General features: G+C 57.5%; 1 protein-coding gene across 10 annotated transcripts in view; it reads right to left on the bottom strand.

Annotated features, from left to right (window-relative positions):
* The window catches only part of LOC309611308 (kremen protein 1), a 145,351-nt gene that overhangs the window by 21,940 nt on the left and 102,305 nt on the right, over window positions 1–21,106 (bottom strand). For 5 of the 10 annotated variants that reach the window (XR_014234441.1, XM_082355573.1, XM_082355572.1 and 2 more), the window contains exons 11-14: window positions 10,197–10,310; window positions 9,626–9,729; window positions 2,174–2,257; window positions 1,084–1,145 (exon numbers count right to left, since the gene is read on the bottom strand). Coding sequence is in view for 9 of the 10 variants with exons in the window: in XM_082355573.1 (XP_082211699.1) it covers window positions 1,084–1,145; window positions 2,174–2,257; window positions 9,626–9,729; window positions 10,197–10,310 (364 nt within the window). In the remaining variant the exon portion in view is untranslated. Of the gene's footprint in view, window positions 1–1,083; window positions 1,146–2,173; window positions 2,258–8,756; window positions 9,046–9,625; window positions 9,730–10,196; window positions 10,311–17,920; window positions 18,142–21,106 lie in introns of those variants that run through there. The other 5 variants (XM_082355569.1, XM_082355568.1, XM_082355571.1 and 2 more) reach the window with 4 other exon arrangements.

The following is a 21,106-nucleotide window of genomic DNA, read 5'->3' as shown; positions in this document are numbered from 1 at the left end:
CAGGCTGCAAGGATTTTTACTAAATTTGAAGGGAAATTTGGGAGGGTCTGGCATGAAACAGAGGTGCTGAGGTGTGTACAAAACCACTTTTGGACCCAGTGGAGGGGAGAGCTTGAAGGGTCAGCGGTGTCCCGTGAGCCACTTACTGAGGATTAAGAGAGGCCAGAATGCCCGCAGACCAGAAAGTGGGGGCCGTGTAGACCTGCCCAGAGAGAAGCTGACCCGGAACTGAGACCCAGCCCCCAGACCTGAGCTGAGCTGCCCCTCATGCCGGCTTCCCCTGGGAGGGAGCTTGGGGAGCAGGGTGGGGTTCCTGGGGTGCTCACACCTCATAACGGGGGTTTTAACCCATGCTGTTTAGAAGCTTGGTTTTTCCACTTGATAGATAGATCAGGGGCATCTTTTCGTGTTGGAAAATGGAGGCATTGTTAATGGCTGTCCAGTATCCCACTGAGCCACACTTGCTCATTACACAACCACCCCTTCTGTTGTTTGGTTTTCAAATTTCCCTCTTAATTAACACTTGGATGAACATCTTCACAACTAATCTTCCTAAGATAAATTCCTAGAGGAGGGAATGGATATGCAGATTAATGTAAATGCCTCTATGTGTGTTTAAAAAATCTGGAAGAAAAGATGCTTAAATGTTGGCAATCGCTCTCTCTGGAGGCACAGGCGACAGAGGCCAATGGTTTTCTGGTAGGTTTTTCATGGTGCTGAGTTTTTCATGTTTCTAAATTTAGAATGTCTTACTTTTTAATGGTTAAAAACTTTTTATCTTGAGATAATTTGAGACATGCAATAGATGTTTTTGCTTTCTGGAACTGGGAAGATAGCATCATGGGTGGGTGGGATAAAGGATGAAGGTGACGGGGCAATGAGGGGACCCAGCCACGAGCTCTGGGGGGGTGTCTAGGAGTCTCTGGGTGGGATGGGGATAGGAGAACCTCATGGATCTCCTGGAAGGAGAGCAGGCCAGGCTGTCTGACTGTGAGCAGGCTTCCCGGGGTGGGCACTGGAAGGGAGGCTGAGAAAGCTGGATGGGAGGGTGGTGCCTGCCTGCCCCGGAAGCTGTTCACCCACCTTGGCCTCTAGAACCTTCAGCCTCTCCGTCAGCTCCGACACTTTGCTGCAGTTGAGACAACCTGCAGGGAGGAAGCAGGCTGGGCCAGGGCTCCCAGGTTCGCCTTGGAGCCCCTCAGCCCCTGGGGGCAGGATGGAGGGAGGGGACAGATACCTGATGACCCCAACCCATGAGATAGCCCATCACAGGGAAGGGGCTAAAGAGTCACAGCCTGTCCAGGGTGAGCCATGCCCTGTGGGTGTCCTTTGGCTCCAGAGCCTCCAAGGGGACTGTTTCTCTCAGAGCAGGACCAGGGATCTGACTCCTCATCCAAAACGACTGCATCCCACATGGGCGGGGCTGGCCTCGGCTTGAAGCTTTGGGGACCGACACATTACAGTCCAGACTGGGATGGCCTTAGGTGCCACTCTCTGACCCTTCTTCCAGAACCACCATCCAGCTCCCTGGCCTCCTCACTGATACCGCAACGTTATTCATAACAGTGCCGGGCAGCCGCCGAGCACGATACAAGCTCGCCTCTCCGGTCCTCACCATGATCCTGTGTGTTAGGACAAGTGTCACCCCGTTCACACCTGGGAAGGCTGAGCTCAGAGCAAGGGTGGAGTGACTGTGTAACAGGCAAAAACCCTGGGTCGAGGCCCAGCGCTGTCCCTTCTTGGCTGCGGGGCCCCAGGCAGGGTATGTCCCCTCTCTGACCCTCAGCCTCCTCCTCTTTAAAGTGGCGACAATGATGCCTTCCTGGGGTGAGGTTTAAACAAGTTGATTATGGAAAGCTCCTGGCACAGTGCCCTGCATCCTACAGACACTCAGAAAAGTGTCGTTTCAATAAAAAAAGGAAACTGGGGGCTTGGACCCGTGTCTGCAAGACTCTGGGGGTCCTGGGTCTCAGGTGCCTGGGCCCAGGTCAGACTCTCCTTGGGGGGCCCTTCCTCCACCTTCCAGTTTTCTTTCTAGCCTGCGGTGGACAAGCGCAGGGTGCTATCCCTGACCCTCCACTGCTGGGCCCAGCTGGCTTTTAGGACAGTCACCACCAGCCCCTCCAGCCTCCCCTAGCCCAGGGGGACCCCAAGCAGCTGCCCCAGGACCCACCTGACAGGGCTGTGGGCCGAAGTGCCATCCGCCACATGGCGTTGCCCGACCACCCGGGCTCCACGAAGCCAGAGGAGCCTACAACTGACGGACAGTGAGGGTGAGAGCCCTGCTGGCTGTGACATTTTGTTCTGTCCCCCTCCCCCCCACCTGCCACTGCAGCCACAGAGGGATCCCTACTCCCCTTAGTGCAAAGGGAGACAGGCCCAGAGAGGTGGGGCAGTTTACCTGGGTCACACAGCATGAACTGGGCTGAGCTGGGACAAGGTTATCAACCTGACGGGGCTGGGGAGAGGGGCTGGCAATGGGTGGGGGCCACGGGTGAGGCTGGGGGCTTCTCCAACAACCCCAGCAAGCTGCATGGGTTAAGAGCTTAGAGTCAACAGATGCAAGGTCAGGTCCCAGCCCTGCTACTTGCTGACCTGTGTGACTTGTCCTCCCTGGACCTGCTGATTTTCCCATCTGTAAAATGGGATCATAACATCTCTACACCTCCTGGGCTGGTGTGAGGCCTGAGGATGGCCATGCATGCAAAGGGCTCACTGAGCACACACAGGGCCTGGTATGCAGTAGGTGCTCAATAAACACAGCAACGTCACCATCCACCCTCTCCCTGCCCCACTTGGTAAGAAGACACCGAAGTGGATCCAGCTCTGGTTTTAAATGAAAACCAGAGGGAGGCTGGCTGCCTGGGAGGGCACGGGGGCCTGTTCCAGGAGGCCACCCCTGCCGCCACCCCTGTGAGGAGCAGGCCATCCTGGCTGGTCTGGCTTTGGGGACCTGGTCCTCTCCATAGCTGGAGGGTTGGGCTGGCCAAGCCAGGGGCGGGGGGTGCAGCTGGAGGGGCTCTGAAGCCAGCAGTGGCAACTGCCCCCCCCCCTCCACAGCCCGGGCCTGCCTTTTAAGGCCGCAAAGTGTCGCCTGGGGGGAGACAAGACCCAAATAAGGCATGGGCCTGGCAGCTCAGAGCCAGGCTGTGGGTTGGTGCAGGGAGTGAGAGGCGCCGGGAATTCAAACCAGACGGGTCCCTCTGGCCAACCCCCAGCAGGGTTGCTGCCAGACCCTCTCCGGGTCCCACCACGGGGCCTTCGCCCAGGCTGGGCCCACATCCCCAGCATACTCTCCCTGGGGGCCTGCGACTTGTACTCTCACAGGGGGTAAATCTCACCTGGGATAGAGGAAGGGGGTTGGCAGCCCACGACTGGGGCAGGGGTTGGGGGCTCTGTGGGCAGAACAACAGCAGTGGGGGGTGGTAATGCCACCATGAGCCATGCCCAGTGCTAAGCCCAGCTCGATCCTACAAGGTAGGTAATAATAATAACAGCCAATGCTTGTGCAGCACTTATGCTGGGCCCGGCACATTCTAAGCACTTCTCATAAACAGTCTTAACTCACTGTCCTCACGAAGCCCTGTGAGTGGGTGCTAGTAACCCCTCTGCTTTACAGATGGGGAAACTGGGGCACAGAGTAGCTTGGTATTACCACTCTTCTGCCCCCCTACCCCGTGCTCAGATAAATGGATGAGTGAATATGAATATTTCCCTTTGGGGGGAAACAACGCAGAGAGGGAAAGAGACTGGTCACCCAGCTGAAGGCTGGAGCCTGGACTGGAACCCAGGTGAGTCTAACTCCAGGGCCTGTCGTCCTCTCTCCTGGGCCACCTGGCACTGCAAGTCCCCCAGGTTCCCCTGGGCAGAGGCAGGGAGGCACGGTGCCCGTCAAGAATGCTGGTTCCTGAGAAGAACGGCCTCGGTAAGCCCTCCTCATCCCCTTTGCTCCCAGGTGAAAATGTAAAAGGCCACTGGATGGCTGCTTCCAGGAAGTCGACCAAAAGAAGAGGCCGTCCCTCCAAACCCATGGAACTTTGGGTTTTCTCTGGGATGAAGTTGGGCAGAGCGTGCGCCCTGCCCATCCTCCCCACCACCCTGCTATCGTCTTCCATTTTTTCCATGGCACTTTCCACCCTCTAACATGTTATCTGCTTGCCAGTTCCCCGGTCTGATCTTCCGCCCTCCTTGGCTGGAACGTGAACTCCACCAGGCAGGGACCTCGTCCGTCTTGTGAGTGGCTGGGGAAAGTGCCTGGCGCGCAGTAGGGCCTCAGGGCTTCACTAAACCTCTTGTTGAGGAATGCATGAATCACTGGCTGAAAATGAATTTAAAGCAAGCAAACAAAATAAAAGGCAAAATAATGTGGACGGCAGACATGACTGTCTTGAAAATGAACATAAGGGTTCGAATGTCATGCCAGGGTGTCCCCGAGTTTTTAATCTGTGAACATATGGTTGGAAATTCTTTTTCAACCCACTTGCTTTGGGACATTTCACTGGGAGCCAGAGAGAACTAGAAAAACTAATGAAAGCATGGTCTGACCAGCAGTGCAGACATAACTGGCTCAAAGAAACTGTGAGTTAAAATTAAAAAAAAAAAAAAAGAAAGAAAGTTTAAATAACAAAAACTGTCAAAAAGACCAGAAAATATTGGCTCTGGATTCAAGATTCACAAAAAATGGCCCCCCAAGCTCCCCCCAAATTCTAATAAACGGACAGAAATACTTTCAGGGATGAACCATGGTGTAACTGGCCCTACACCACACCAGATTCCAGTACGTAAAAAGCCTAGGGCTGCGGAAGGTCTCCTGTAGGATAAAAATGTCACATCCCGGGGCTTCCCTGGTGGCGCAGTGGTTGAGAATCTGCCTGCCAATGCAGGGGACACGGGTTTGAGCCCTGGTCTGGGAAGATCCCACATGCCGCGGAGCAACTGGGCCCGTGAGCCACAACTACTGAGCCTGGGCGTCTGGAGCCTGCGCTCCGCAACAAGAGAGGCCGCGATAGTGAGAGGCCCGTGCACCGCGATGAAGAGTGGCCCCCGCTTGCCACAACTAGAGAAAGCCCTCGCACGGAAACGAAGACCCAACACAGCCATAAATAAATAAATAAAATTTTTTTTAAAAAGTCATTTCCCTCCCACTGGTGTTGAGCCAGGGCCCCTGGAGCGGGCCCCAGTGGGCTGAGAGCCCCCCTCACCCCAGCCTGGTGGTCCACCCTGAAGGGTCCCTCCCCAGCCCCAACCTCGCCCTCCAAGGAGCTCCCGGCTAGTCCCAGGACCACAAACCCTGGCTCCACTCCGGGACCCTGACTGTGGGCCACTTCCCACCATCTGGGAGGTCCCGGCCAGCCCTATACACACACACACACACACACACACGCACGCGCGCTGCCTCCTCATCCCCACAGCCACTGCTCCCATGTCACCTCCTCCAGAAAGCCTTCCTGGACAGACCAGGGAACCCACCAAAGCCCCCCACCAACAAGCTCTCATCACTCCATCTTGACCTCCACAAGGCCAGTGCCATCTGCAGTTTCTAGCCCTGTGCCCCCCTAAGCAGCCGCCCTTTCCTCTGCCCAGTGTCTCATGTTCCTTCTCAACAGATCCTCATGAGAACACTGAGGCCCAGAGAGGCGAGGCTGCCCGTCCACACAGCAGGACCAGGGCAGGAGAAGAGGGGAGCAGAGCATGGTGTTTAAATCCCACCCTCAGCCGGGAACGGGGGTATGAGACGTTGCCAGTGTCCCTGGGCTCCAGTTCTGACTTTCTCTCCGAGGGGCTTATTCCTTCATAACCCTCCCCCCAGGTCTGCTGGGTCCAGTGACCACAGACCACATGAGCGTAGCCTCCCCTGCCCCAGCCCAGCTCCCCTCCCGGGAATTTACTTTGCAAATGTAAATATTTGCTACTGTTGGCCTGAGCCAGGGTTTGGGGTCAGGGCTGGAGCTGGGAGCTCCAAGAACTCTCCAGCAGCCCTCTGGGAAGCCCTGGTCTGTGTCTGTCCTGGTCCCTCTGCAGGTAAAATGAGGTTTCCACTCATTTCCCGTGCACCCACTTAACGCCAGACCCGTTCCAGGAACCAGAGAGACAGGATTAGTGATGAAAGGGTGGGGATCCTCGGAGCCAGGCGGGAGCGCCAAGAAGGTTACAGGCAGAGAGGACAGCCACTGCCCAGGCTCTGGGGTGGGAGAGAAGGCCATAGTGGGCCCCAGGCAAAACGGAGGGAGGGCGAGGCTGGAGCACCTCGCTGGGGCAGCTGGGAGGGCAGAGGGGGAGCCTCCCGGCTGGGGGTGGAGGATACGCTGGTGGGAGTCGGAGGTGGGGGCCACTGAGCCTCCCAGACAGGAGTGGAGTAGACGGGTGGCAGATATGGGCAAATTCCAACAGCATTTAACCTGCAGAATTCTGAATCCGCAGAGTAAGGCACAGGCTTGGCACTGCAACCTGGCATTTGGTTAGAGCACAAGAGCCGTGTTTGGGAAGGGTCCAGCCCTGGACGGTGGAGAGGCCGAGGGGCCCAGGAAGTACTGGGCTGGAATCTCCGTCTGCTTTTAAGCTTTTTTACTGTGTGACCCTGGGCAAACTTCTTCCCTTGCTGTTCCCCACCACAGAAGACAAGGGCTGTGGGGGTCCACGGATGGGGAAGGGACAGGTGTGACGGACAGACGGGGACAGTGAGGGGGAAAGTGGAGGCTGCCCGGCTCTGGGGGAGCCCATGGGGAGGGGAAGGTGAGGGAGCCCCCTCTCCTCTATCTTTCTATCTGGGAGGAGCTGGGGCAGAGGCTGGCTTCCGTCAGTCACAGCTGTCTGAACACGTGCCCCACGAAGTCCTTGGCCAGCGCTGCTGCAGAGGAAAGACCTCGGCTCTGGTCAGACTGAAGGGCTTTGAATCCAGCTGTGATCCAGAGCAAGGCACTCCTCTCTCCCAGCCTCAGTTTCCACAATTGGACCTTCTGTACCGTGACATGATGGCACGATGCAGGTGAGTACAAATCATGGTGCCCAGCACAGAGGACAGTGGCAGCTTTCCTCCCCCTTTATGACAGTGGCAGTCATAAAGTCTACATCATTATGACTGCAGGAGGGTCTGAGGCAGGGTGACATTGCAGACCTCAGGTCAGAGCCCTTGGGAGAATCCCAGCCATGATGCTTACTTGCTGTGTGACCTTGTGTGAGACCTGTACCCTCTCTGAGCCTCACTTTCATCATCTGGACAATGGGGTTGTTGGGTGAGAGATCAGTCTGCGGGGAGCCCCCAGAGGCAGGGTGATCACTACAGCCCTACCCTCAGCAGAGCCCAACAGCCCAGGCCACTCAGGGGATCAGGACCAGCCCACTTGATGCATTCTGGCCTTGGCCATTCCTTGCCCGTTGTTTCTGGTGGTAGCAGGCAGCCAGGTGAGAGCCTGGGCCAGTCTCCTCCCTGCCATCCAGCCCCAAGGCCTGGAGGCACTGACAGATGGACGCTTGGTCAGGCTGGTCCCAGTCCCAGCTCTCACATACTGAGTATGGGTATGATCCTGCCCATTTCACAGGTGAGGACACTGAGGCCCAGGGCAGGAGAGCCCCAGGTGTTGCAAGAGCACAAGGCAGCTTGGTGCCCTTTAGAGAAGGTGCCCCTCCCTCTGAGTGGGCACGAGACAAGTGCCATGTGAACTGCAGCCTCCCCCACCCCTGGCCCGATACCCCTGCACAACGACTTGCACGGTGCACGGGGAGTACCCGGCCCAAGGCCACACAGCTGGTGTGTGACAGAGCTGGCCCATCCCCAGGCTGGAACCCCAAGGCCCTGCCGAGGGAGACGTCAGGGCTGGCCCGGCCCCAGTCCTTGTCTCGCACCCCCACCTCACCCCCGCGGCAGAGCCCCAGCCCTTGGCTTGGTCGTGGATGCACAGCCTCCAGCTGCTGCACTCAAGGGCATGGGCGCTGCCGCCACCTGCTCCACGATGGCCCCACAGACCTGGGAAGGTTTGCCCTTGGGAGGGGAGCCAGGGACAGAGTGGCTTATGTATGGGCAAGCGCTCTGCACCCAGGGGGCCCCCGCACCCTGGGGATTCACCCCCTCCTTACCACCAGCTCCTCTGTGGCCTCCTTGGCAACAGTCCCTCCTGGCTGGCTCCCCTCCTGCCCCTGGGGCCCTTCTGCCTCCCCCTCTTCCTCCCAGCATGTAGGGGAGGGCGCTGTTCCTGGCCCCCTCCCTTCCCTTCCTGTCTGCTCCTCCCAGCCTCCCACATCTGCCTTGGTGAGAGTCTCAGCCAGTTTCCTTCCCTGCCATCCAGCCTCAAGGCCTGGAGGCACTGACACATGGATGCTTGGTCAGGCTGGTCCCAGTCCCAGCTCTCACATACTGAGTGACCGCAGGTCAACCCCCTCACCTCTCTGAGCCTCAGTTTCTCCATCTGTAAAAAGGGCTGCCTCTCTGTACCGGACCCCTGCTGGACGTCGGGCAGCTCCCCCCTCCCTCTGGCCACCCTGCTCCTCCCTCGCTGTGTTGGGGGCTCTCCCACCCCACATGAAAACCACCAGGCTCCCTCCCTGCCCAACTCCATGGGGAGTCTGCCCCCACCCCGTATGACTTCACCTCTTTGGGCCTCCGTTGCCCCATCTGTGAACTGGGGCTGCTGTGGGGTCCCAGGGAGGTGAAGTGTGTAAATCTCTCAAGAAACATCTATGAATGGCGCTATAAGCATCACCTTCCCTTGATTCGGAGGCTGTGTTTCACATGTCGGTGTTTCTGGAATCAGAATGCATCTTTCGACCGATAGTCACATTAAAGTGCTACTTGGGGGCCCCGAATGCCTCTTTCTATTGAGGGGCCTACGGGCCTGGTTCTCAGACTGGCTCTAGGCCAGTCCATCCTCTTTCTGGACATTCTTCGGAGCACACTGGGTTCAGCCAGGCAGTGAGGGTGGATGCAGCCTGGACCCCTCAGCAGAGGTAGGCGCCCTCGAGGAGACGGCGCTGCCGGTAGCTGTGTGGTCAGGGGAGGGGCGGGCTGCCTCCTCTGCGCCCCTGCTGGGTGCTTGGCCCCAAACCACCGAGCTGCACGCAGAGAAGGTGGGGGGTGAGAGGGGGGCCTCTGCCTGGGACACACTCCGCACACAGGGTGCCCAGCTGAGTCCTCCCATCCCTGAGGGCCTGGGGGAAGCCAGGCAGACCTGGGTTCGAATCCTGCCACTTAGGAGCTGTGTGCCCATCACACGCCCCTGTGTGCCCATCACACAGCCTTGGTTTCCTCACCTGCAGACTGGGTGTAGCCATCCCAACCTTGCTGACCCACTGCACTAAGTGGTGCTTTGCTTCCCTGCACCGTTACCACCTCCCATGGAAATGTCCCCAAGTTTGGAGGAAAGGCTTGGGATGTGTGACCTAAGACGTGAGCTACCCAGCATGTATGAAATTCCTCCAGGGGTCCTGACAGTGTCCCAAGAGGCAGGTGGTCAACACCCGTGGGACAGCAGACACCCACTGTGGCCCAGCTGCGTCTGGCCGGCAGCTCTGTGCAGCAGCCCCAGTAAGTGTGGCGCTGCGCCCTTGAGCACCTACTGACTCAGCGATGGTTTACAGCTCCCTCCCACACACCTGAGGGGAGGCACCTGGTCTGCGCCTGGGGCAGTCCTACCTTCCTCACAGCTCGACCCCGAGCGCCCAGGGCAGCACCTCCACTCGCGGGCTGTCACCGTCTTGTACATCACCTTGTATGTGGGTCTCACCACGGTTCTGTAGCTGAAAGAGCGCCCAGGTGGCCCGGTTCAGATGGGCCTTCCGCCACCCCTCCCACCATCCATGGGGACAAACCCAGAGCCTCCAGGGTCCTCTGCCACCGCCAGGTCCCTCTGGAGCCTCTTTCCTCATGCATTCTGGGACTCAGCCCTTCCATTCCCTCCCCAGCCCCCAGCCGGGGGGATCTAGAAACCAGCTGGACAGGAAGCCCCTGCGAGCTGGGCTAGACTGTCCCCAGTGTTGAACGCTCACCTAGCGAAGGCGTGCAGGTGAATGCTGGAATCCCTCCCCCAAGGAAGGCCCAAGAGTCAAGGGGAGGCGCTGGGAATGGACAATGGTCCCTTTGTCCGCCCACCCTTGGGGTCCCAGGCATCTCCTGCACTGGGTCCCAGCCCCAGCACCAGCCCTTCGACCAGGCCGTGCCCACAGCGGGAACACCAGCAGCTCCTGCTCCACGCGGTCTCGCTCACCTGTTCCCAGGGCAGCTCATGGGCCAGGGGCAATTCTGCAGCACGCGCTGCAGGTAGGTGCCATTCTGCACGTGGCACGAGATGGTGCGGGTCACCACGTATGAGCACCAGTTCCTGAAACAGACCAGCAGAGAGGAAGCTCAGGTGCCACGCGCAGCCCACGTTCTCTCTGGGAGCCCCGAGTCTCCAGGCAGGGAGACCCCTAAGCTCTCTGAGTTCTTCGGGCCCTGGTGGGAGTCTCTGGGCTGAAGTGGCTGAGCAGTGAATTCCAGAACCCTGGAGGGGACAGCTGTGCTGGGGGCTCTCGGAGGTCTTGGGGAACGAGCTGCAGGGGGCCAGACGGGAGCAGGGCATCTTCACCAGGGCTCTTCCTCCTCAGCATCTCCTTTCCAACCCTGACCCGTCCAGGCCACCACTGCCTCCCACCTCCCACCTGGACAAGGGCAGCGAGTGAGTGTCTTTCCCCTCACTCTCTCCCCAGAGGGAGGGTCGGACAATGGAAACCTGGCGGTGTCCCTTGCCTAGCCCTACCCTCAGCCCTCCAAGTCTCCTGCTCCCACTCCTGCTGTCCAGGCCTTTGCTCATGCTGGACCTGATGCCTGGAGCACCCTTCCCCCAATTCTCTTCCTGACACCTCCTACCTTCGAAGCCCCGCTGTGCTGTCACCTCTTCCCTTGTCCTCTTCCACCTCCACCCCCATCTGAGTAGAAGCGATGGTTCCCTGCCTGGGATCCTAAGCGCTCTGTATCCCTGTCATGCTGAATTAAGCTGGTGATTCGATTCATGTCTGCCCTCTCCCTCCCTGAGGCATGTGAGAAAGAGGCTCTGTCTCACTTATCCTCAGGTCCCCTCTGTGTGACAGCTGGGATGCACAATCAATATCCCAAGCATGGAGGACTGACTTTTTCAAATGCCAACGAATAATCATCTTGCACTGCACATACTGAGCACCTACTGTATGCTAAAGGTATTTACATCATCTTCCCACAGTGAACCAGGAACCACCCCCCCATTTAACAGAGGGGTAAACTGAGGCTCAGGGAGGGGAAGACAATTGTTCATGTTAAAGAGCTGGTGCATGGCAGATCTGGATTTGAACCCAGGAATGTGGACGGCTCAGCCTGGCCCCCACCTCCATCCCAGAGGCCCCGTCAGCTCCCGTCTCCTCCCCACCTCCTGAGCCACGGTCTGTGGCTCTGTGAAGGCCTCAGCCTGGGAACCTGCTGACCCTGGGCTCCAGGCCACAAAGGAAAGTCTGGTGGGGTGGGGGCTCAAGCTGAGAAGGGTCACCTGAAACGGTCACTCCTTTCCCAGCACCAGCAAAAAAACGCAGGCCCGTGACCCCGTGCAGGGCTGAAAGCCGGTGAGCACCTGGAATGTCCCAGCCATCACGGAGGTGCCTGCCACCTCGGAAACCCAGCCCTGCAGCTGCAGCCCCACCCCCACCCAGCCCACCTGAAGGAGAAAGTCTTTGGCTGGGACCAGTTGACAAACTCGCTATGGGACTCTGCGGAAGTCCCTTCACCGTTCTGTGTCACGCTGAAATCAGTCCAGGAGGAGGAAACACCCTGGCCAACCGCACAGAGGTGGGAAAGCCAGAGAAGGGTGGCTCTGATCAGCCCAGTGATGGGGCAGGAGCTCAAAAGAGCCCTCGGCCAGGGAACCCACAGCAGAGGTGCCAGGCGCTTGTTACAGCACTGTCAGGAATGGCGCAAAACTGGAACAGCCTAAGTGGGACCCCTAGACACAGAGAACCAGGTGCTGTGACAGAGTTCAAGGTCTCCATGTGCCTGGTTAAGGGGGAAAAAGTATGTGTGGACCAAGAGAATGACATTTCCATTAATACATGAAAAGCAGAGAAAGCCAAAAGACTGTAAATGTATGTACATATAAAGCTATGTGTGTATTATTATTTTTTTTAAATTTTATTTGGCCACGCTATGCAGCTCGTGGGACCTTAGTTCCCCAACCAGGGATCGAACCCCGGCCCTTGGCGTGAAAGCACGGATTCCCAACCGCTGGACACCAGGGAATTCCCTATGTGTGTATTAAGTGAGGAAAAATCACATGCCTAGATGAGCTCCATCCACTCAGGACCCTGTGCTCACAGCAGCCTCCGTTTACCATGCCAGGAGCTGTGCCCAGGGCCTTCCACACACCTAATTATAAGTGCCACTTTACAGATGGGAAGACTGAGGCTCTGGGGTCTGGGATGTGCCCCAGGCACCCACGATGAGCGACACTGTCACGGTTGGAACTCAGCTTCTTCTAACCCCAGGGCTTGTGCTCTTAACCACAGGCTGGAAATGTTTCTCCTAATGAGCAAGTGGGGATTTTATGTTTAAAAAGATGCATTTCAAAAAGGCCCCCCAGTGCTCACTTCGGCAGCACATATACTAAAATTGGAACGATACAGAGAAGATTAGCATGGCCCCTGTGCAAGGATGGCACGCAAATTCGTGAGGCATTCCATATTTAAAAAAAAAAAAAAAAGGTTCTGAAGAACCTAGGGGCAGGACAGGAATAAAGATGCAGACGTAGAGAATGGACTTGAGGACACGGGGAGTGGGAAAGGTAAGCTGGGACGAAGTGAGAGAGTGGCATGGCCATATATACACTACCAAATGTAAAATAGATAGCTAGTGGGAAGCAGCCGCATAGCACAGGGAGATCAGCTGGGTGCTTTGTGACCACCTAGAGTGATGGGATAGGGAGGGTGGGAGGGAGACACAAGATGGAGGAGATATGGGGATATATGTATATATATAGCTGATTCACTTTGTTATAAAGCAGAAACTAACACACCACTGTAAAACAATTATACTCCAATAAAGATGTTAAAAAAAGAAAGGCCGCCCCCACCCGTTAGAGCCTTTGGGTCCCCAGAGCTGTGGTTTAAAACCCGCTGGGATCTTGTTTGGGGGGGACATAAGCCCCTTTGGAGACTGATGTGAGCTGTCGCTCCTCCCCCCAAAAATGCATAAAACTTGGGGTACAAGTTCAGGGGGACTCAGGGGCTCCCTGAGCCTGTGTGATGTCCCGCAGCCTAGCCCAGGGGCTCTGTGAGTGGAGGAAGGAGGGAGGGAGGGAGCAACCTGGGCAGAGGACGGCCAGAGCATGGGACACAGGAGGAGGGCCCTGGGCACGGACTGAAGACTCCATGCCAGTGTACAGACTCACACACATGCACACACATCAATATGCACACACACATGCAGACATGAAAGCACACAGACACAACCACATACACAACTTCCAGACACACACGTCCATGTGCACACACAGACCCACATAAGCGTGCGCGCACACACACACACTACAGCACGCAATCAGACCAAGGTCAATCTGGCAGGACACATAACCACAGAAATGACTGTCCAACTTGCACTCGGGCCCACACCTGCAGACACAGGGCTGTGCACCCTCACACACATGTGTGCACACCCCCCCCATGCCCAGCCCCTGGACTGGACTGGGGGAGGCAGGCCTGTGACTGCCCACAATTGCCCTAGCAATTCTTTTGACCACGGGGAAGCTAGAGAAAACAATTTTTTTCTTCTTCCTTACTTAAAATCTCCCCCATGTGAGTTGTTGCCTGGTTCCCTGGTTTATTTCCCACCAGCTGGAGTTTGCTTGAATCCCCTGCTTAGGAGACACGGAGCTGATGGCCGGCTAGCAGACACTTTAGACAGGAGGCGACACTCTGGCCAGGTGGGGTTCAAGGTCAGCCCCTCGTGCCCTCCACCTGGGGGGTCACCAATAATTACGCGCTGCCCCTCCCTGGCCTTGAAGACCCAGCCCCACTGCTGCCAGGATAAGCCCGAGCTCCTCCGCAGGGTCCTAGCCTGGCTCCGCCACCCGCCCACCCCTCCGTCCACTTTCCAGGGGTGCTGCTGGCCTGAAGTCCACAGCCCACCACGCTGCCCGTCACCCTGCAAGCCCTGACCGCTGGGTCCTGCACACTTGCGCTGCTGCTCTTTCTCCTTCCTGCCCTCCCTCCCATGCGCGTCTTCTCCCCACCTCAGATCTTTGCATAGGAGATACCCTCTACCTGGAAAGCCCTCTCCCTGCTCTAGCAAACTCCTATTCATCCTCTGGGTCTCAGTCCTGAGGCTTTGGGCACAGTTGGGCACCTGCAGGGCCCCCCTTCAGCCACTCACAGCAGCCCTGAGCTTTTTCCTCCCCCGATGGTGCTGTGGGAGGGCGTTGGCGGGGACCAAGCCAGTATGGGGCTCAGCCCGGGGGCGCTCAGGGAGGTTTGCTGAATGACTGAATGACTGAGAACAGACAGTGGCCCTGGGCAGGGGAGCCAGGACCCAGGTTCCCACAGATGGGCGCAGTCCTTGGAGGCCCCGCCCCCATCCTGCTGCCCTTGGGAGCTTCTTTTCTGGGGCGTGGTTGGTGATAAGCCACCCAGGAACCCGATGACACTGGGTTACCTCCTGTGGGATGGGACAATGGCAGGGGCTGGGAGGAGGCAGCACCTCTCTCCTGGGCCTGCCACTTCTGCCCACTCAGCACCTCCTGGGCCTCCAGAGGCTGCCGGGAGAAGAGAAAACAGGCCAGACCAGCTCGGCCTGGCACTGGCCACCCCCACGAGGGCCCCCCTGCATCTGCCCTCCACCCCCTGCCACGAGGAGCTCAGGGGACTTTGTCTCCACAGGGCCCAGGGCTGTGATCCGGAACAGTGATAGGGGCTAATTGCAGGAGGCAGCCAAGCGGGCTGGGGGCCAAGGGACGCTATGAAAAGGAGAGGAAAGAAAGAAGACCCACAGGGTGGGGGTGGGGTGAACAGAGCCAGAACCCCACACCGGAGGCGAACCCCACACACTGGCTCTGCTGCTTCCTAAGTTGGTGACCTTGGACAAAGCCCTGACCCACTCGGGGCCTCACTTTGTCCATCTGCAAATGGGGACAGCAGACTCTCCTCCAGCAAGGGAGGTTTCAGGCAAAGCCCTTAGCGCAGTGCTGACGGCTTTTGGTAGTTCTTGTTCCTGGACCGTGACATAGGGCCCACACCAGGCGGCTGTGGTCCAGGGGCTTCCCTGAGGGACACCAGCACTGTACCTTCCGCACAAGGTCCTCCCCCTTGACTTTGGGATAGGGATTGCCAGGCTCTGCATTCTACCAAGTGGAAACTGAGGCTCCAAGAGAAGTCACCTACCCAGGTCACCCCTGTGGGTATAGCGCTGGGATCTGAGCTCCCAAGGGAGGGGGTGGGGAAGAAAATTCTCCACTCTCCTTGATTCTTGGATTTGCCCAAAAAAAGCCAGTACTGCAGGGGAAGAAGCCTGGACCAGGACACCGGTGACGGCTTCAACTCTACAGCCACAGCGTTGAGACACTGAGATGGGTCATTAAAGCCTGGAAGGGCCCTCAGAGGGGCAGGAAGCACCCCCAGCAGGGACTGGGGGGGCAGATAGGGGCAAGGGCGAGCCAAGGCAGCTCTGCACAGCCCCGGGCACCCTGGTTCCGGGGGTCTCAAAGTCTTGCCACATTCTTGGGCCTGGGGGCGGCCCCTTGGATGCCTTCCCGGGCCTCCCCCTCCCCAGGCACAAAGCCTCTTTTCTCCCTCTGGTCTCTTGGCTGCCAAGGGGCGCCTGGGGCACCGGGATAGGGGTGGAGGGAGGGCTGATGGGGAGCAACATCCTCATGCCGTCTCCAGTGATGCTGGGATGGGGCCACAAGGGGAGGTCCTGGCAGCCAAGAACCACAGACTCCTCTGGCTAGGGGTCCCTCCCCTCACTTAATGTTGGTCATAGCAGGAACCACTGTACATCAGGTCCTGCACTGGTTCCTCCCATGGGGGACTGTCCTCAGAACAGGCCTGTGTGCAGGGGACGAGGGGAGGGAAGAGGGGAACAGTGAGGAAATTGAGAGGGGAACTGAGACCTGGGGCCCTGAAGAGACCTGCCTGAGGTCACACACTGAGTGGGTGACAGAGCCAGGAATAAAACCCTGCTCTATCTGAGGCCAGAGCCCCTAATTCCTAACCACGACCTGCAAACCTTTTTCAGCTCCCCAAGCTGACAAAAGCTCGCTCTCCTCCAGGAGAGCTGCTGGGGTGAAAAGTACACTGGATCTGGAAACTGATTGACTTAGATTGAGGTGCCTTTCCCTCTCTAGGCCTTGGTTTTCTTATCTGTAAAATGGGAGCAACAGCATTGCCTACAGAGCTTTTGTGATGCTCAGGCCACTGTGAGCCTTCTATGATCAGATGGGGTGACAGTCCTCAGTGACCACCAGATACCTGCCCACAGACACCATTCTGCTCCCACATAGCAAGTCCTGGGGGGCCAAGGAGTCCAGGCTGCGAGGCAGTGGACTGGCTGAAGGGCAGTCCAGGACTTATGCCTTCTCAACCATCATCCTGAGATTGACACTGGGGACCCTGGGGGTTCACATCCTTGCCCTAGGCAGGTCATGTCCCCTCTCTGAGCCTCACCTTCCTCCTCTATGAAATGAGGACCATAAAAATGTGTGCCTCCCATGGCAGTCGGGAAGATTCTGGAGGGGATAGGTACAGGTGAAATGCCAGCCCAGGTCAGCATGCATGGTGGTGGCTGTGACATCTGCCAGCCGTCAGTCCCTGTCTCAAGACAACTGCTCCTTTGGCCTCTGATGCCACGGCCACCTCTGCCCTCCAGCCCTGCCCATGTCACCTGCTCTTGCTAGCCCAGTGGGGGCACGCTGGCCCCTGACCACTGGGAAAATGGAATTTCTGAAAAGAATTAAAGAATTGAGCCCGTAGGGGGTGGGGGCCGGGCAGGCCTTTGAATGGGATGAAAAGGCCTGGAGAGGCCTGGCTACTCCGTATTGTCTGCCTCAGACAACAGTGGCGGCTGGCCCTCGAGAGGGGACCCCAGCAGGGGCAGGGGCAGGGGCAGGGGCTACAGCCAGGAGAGGGGCCTGGGTAGGTTCAAACAGTGTCACCAAGGCCAGAAAGACACAGATTTGAATCCCAGTTCTGCTATTAATGGTCAATGAGATTATGTTAATCGTCTGGGGCCTCAATTTTCTCATCTGCTAAATGGGGACAAGAGTTCCCTACCTCATTCAATCCTTGAACACTGCACATAAAGGGCCCCCCTCACTGGTACTGGGAGATGCTCCATAAACACCACCAGACAGAATTCTCCCTGCTCCTGAGAGAGCAGCAGGAAGACAGAGCACTTGCTCCCAGCGCAGTCCAAAATGCCAGGTCCCTGGGGGCCGACACTGACCCTCGGTCTGTGAAACTCCACCCCAGTCTTCTTCCTTTGAGGAAAACAAATAGCTGGGATACTAAAAAAAAGCCAGGAGCACAGTAAAGCGGGGAGGGTCCCCCAAGTGTCAGCTAGAGGGTGTCCTGGGCTCCTCCTATGTGCAGGAAGGGGGCCCTAGGGAGAGGGTGGGGGAAGTCTTGGTGGTTTCCTCCCTCGGGGGAAACCACCCCCTGGGGCTCTGAAGGTGAAGCGGTGGGGGGTGGAGAAGGCTGTCGGGGGACTGCCGGCTCCGTATACGTGAAGTAGGGTACCCCCGCAGGGCCTGGAGCTTCTGCCAGATAGCGGGGAGGCCCAGGGTTCCTGCCCCAACCCGGGCTGGCAATGAGGTGGGGAACCGGGTCCCTTTCCCAATCCCGGGCTTGCACGGAGTTTGGGGGGGGGGCGGTGCCTGGAGTCCCTGTCCCCAACCCCGGGCTGGCAGGGCACAGAGGTGGTGCGGGGGGTGGGGGCAGCCCTTACCTGCGTGCAGAGAACGGGGCTCCCCCAACGCTCCACGCGGCGCTGCCTCCCGGGAGCAGGAGCCCGAAGCAAAGCAGCACCCAGGCCCGCGGGCCGCCCATGTTGCGCCCGGCGCCCTCCGCGCGCGGCCCCTCGCCGTCGCCCCCAGCCTGGCGTCCCCGCCCGCGCAGCCAGCCGCCCAGGACGCGCGGATCCCGGTTCCCAGCGCAGCGGCGGGAGGGAGGGCGGCCGGGAGGCGGGCGCGGGGCGGGGGCGCGCGTTCCCGGCCTCGCCCGGCCCCTCCGCGCGGCCCCCCGCCCCTTGCGCCGCCGCTGCCAACCCGGAAGGAGCCCTGGGGGGCCGGATCACCCCCGCCAGGAAGGCCGCCAGGTGCCCACCTGAGCCTGGCGCCCTGCGCCGCGTGGCCCTTTTGGGGGCGCGGTGCCAGTTTCGAGGTGCCCTCCCACGTGTTGCAAAGTGGGGAGCTGAGGCTGGGCCACGGTCTCAGACGCAGCCAGGACCCAAACCCAACAAGCCTGGGCTAATGATGCGGGGGTGTCATCCCCTCTCGACATTTTTGAGGGTTCCAGTTCCCGAGCCACGAGGGACTGTCCATCCATGCAACAAAGGCTTCCCGAGCAGTGAGCGCCACTGTGTGCAGGGCACCTCACCGCCGCCTCACATCCTCTCTCGGTTTAATCTTCAAACCACTCTGGGTGAGGTGGGCACAATTATCCCCATTTTACAGAGAGAAAAAAGGAGGCCCAGGCACTCGTAGTCCCCCTAGGAGAAGACCTGGGCTGACCCCATAAAGTCAGTGTCCACTCTTATCACCATTTTACAGATGGAGAAACTGAGGCAGAGAGGAGATGTCATCTGCCTAAAGCACCCCATCAGTGGTTGGAAGAGCTAGGATTCAAATCCAGGTCTCCTGACTTCAGAGGGGGTGTCAGCTCTTTAGCACAATTAAGGAAGAGTGCAGACATCAGTTGCTCTGGGCCTGGGTTTCCCCATCAGTGACAAGGAAAGGACTGGCTTACAGTGGAGTTACTTCATCTGGGGTACATGGATGAGCTTCTGGGGAGAGGGCTGTGAATCCTACCAAAGTGTATGAAAGTATGGTATGTGTGTGTGATACATATGTGTGCAGGTGTGATAGGGGCATGTGAAATGTGTGATGCCTGTGTGCACGTGTGTGATGTATGTGTCTGTGACCGGAGTGTGTGTTTATGTTCTCATCAGAGGGCACCCAAACCCTCCCCAAACTCCAGGACAGTCTCTGACCTCCCCCCACCCCCTTCTGCCAGAACTGATGGGCAGCAGGCAGTCCCAGGCCGGTGAAGCCCCTACCACCGTGGCAGTGCACCGGGGGCCTGTCCTACAGGATCCTGCTGTGGCTTGTCCAGATCTAGGATCTCTGCTAGAAACACTCCAGCAAGAAGGGCATGCTGGCCCTGACCTCTGATTCCTGGGACTACCTCTCCTAGACTCACCAGAGCAGCACAGGGCCCTGGGCTGAGTCAGAGGGCGGAGGGTGTGCCAGTGGAGAGAGCCGACCCCTGTCTCCCGAGGGGGCAGGCAGTGAGAGCTGGGTTCAAACCCTCCCTCTGCCCCCTCTGCCCATGTTAGCTGGGGCAAGGCCTGCCCCTCTCTGAGCCTCAGTTTCTCTTTGTAAGGAGAACAGTTGCACGTTCCTTATGGGGTGTGTGCAGGAATGAGATATGCCTTGGCCCCCACAGTCCCCTGCTTCACGTGGTTCCCCCAAGGGCTCCTCACATCCTCCAACAACGTCATCATGGTGCCAACTTTGCCCCCCTAAGGGAGCTGCCTCCCTCCCTTCCATCTGTGATTTTTGGGTACCTCTATGTGCCATCTGTCTGACCCCCAAGAAAAGCAGCTTTGCACCTCTCTGGTTAGCTCTTATTTTTGACACAACTAGATCAGTTACTTAATCCTCCAGATAACTTGTCACTCTCAAGGGGCCATCTTATGAGATGGTCCCAGGCCCATCTGAGGCCTGGTCAGGTGGCCACGATCAAAACCCAACACCCCGGGGCTTCCCTGGTGGCCTGGTCTGAGAGGATCCCACATGCCGCGGAGCGACCGGGCCCGTGAGCCACAATTGCTGAGCCTGCGCGTCTGGAGCCTGTGCTCCACAACAAGAAAGGCCGCGATGATGAGAGGCCCGCGCACCGCGATGAAGAGCGGCCCCCAGTTGCCGCAACTAGAGAAAGCCCTCGCACAGAAGCGAAGACCCAACACAGCCATAAATAAATAAATAAATAAATAAATTAATTAAAAAACAAAAAAACAAAAAAAACCCCCAACACCCCAAAGGGCACTTTGGAGGGTATGCAGCTCTTTAGGAAGGGGAAGTGCTGGGCAGTGGCTTCTGTCCTGGGAAGGCCCAGGAGGGCCACAGAATGAGGAGGCACTACCACATCTGTTTGCAACGTGTCTGAGATGCTCCTGTGATGAATGGCATATATGTTCCTTTATCACCAAACTCGTGGGTGCTCCAGGCCACTGCGAATTTCTCCAGCAATGGATGCTCCCAGGAAAAGCTGTGATCAACATTTTGACATCAGAAAGGGTCCTATCCTTACTGAGGCTGGGGTCCCTTGGTCCAGGGTATTTATTTAAAACTAGAGCTAGACCCCCATGCCAGTGCAGCCTGGTGGTTACCACATAGGCTCAGCACCCCATAGGCCTAGGTGTCAATTCCAGAGCAACCACTGGACACTGTGTGACCCGGGACAAGTCACCTCCCCTCTCGGAGTCTCATTTCCTTGCCTGAAAAAACAAGGCAGTTTTAAGACATGGAAGCAACCTAAGTGTCCATCGACAGATGAATGGATAAAGAAGATGTGGTATATACATATATCATGGAATATTACTCAACCATAAAAAAGAATGAAATATTGCCATTTACAGAAACATGGATGGACCTAGAGATTATCATACTAAGAGAAGTCAGTCAGAGAGAGAAAGGCAAATACCATATGATATCACTTACACGTAGATTCTAAAAAAATGGTACAAATGAACTTATTTACAAAACAGAAACAGACTCACAGACATAGAAAACAAACCTATGGTTACCAAAGGGGAAAGCGGGGGAGGGATAAACTAGGAGTTTGGGATTAACAGATACACACTACTTTATATAAGACAGATAAACAACAAGGTCCTACTGTATAGCATAGG

Source organism: Balaenoptera borealis (genome assembly GCF_965194805.1).
Source record: "Balaenoptera borealis genome assembly, chromosome: 14".
Taxonomy (NCBI): domain Eukaryota; kingdom Metazoa; phylum Chordata; class Mammalia; order Artiodactyla; family Balaenopteridae; genus Balaenoptera; species Balaenoptera borealis.
The sequence above is the reverse complement of the archived record's forward strand: the minus strand, read 5'-3'. Positions and strand labels throughout refer to the sequence as shown.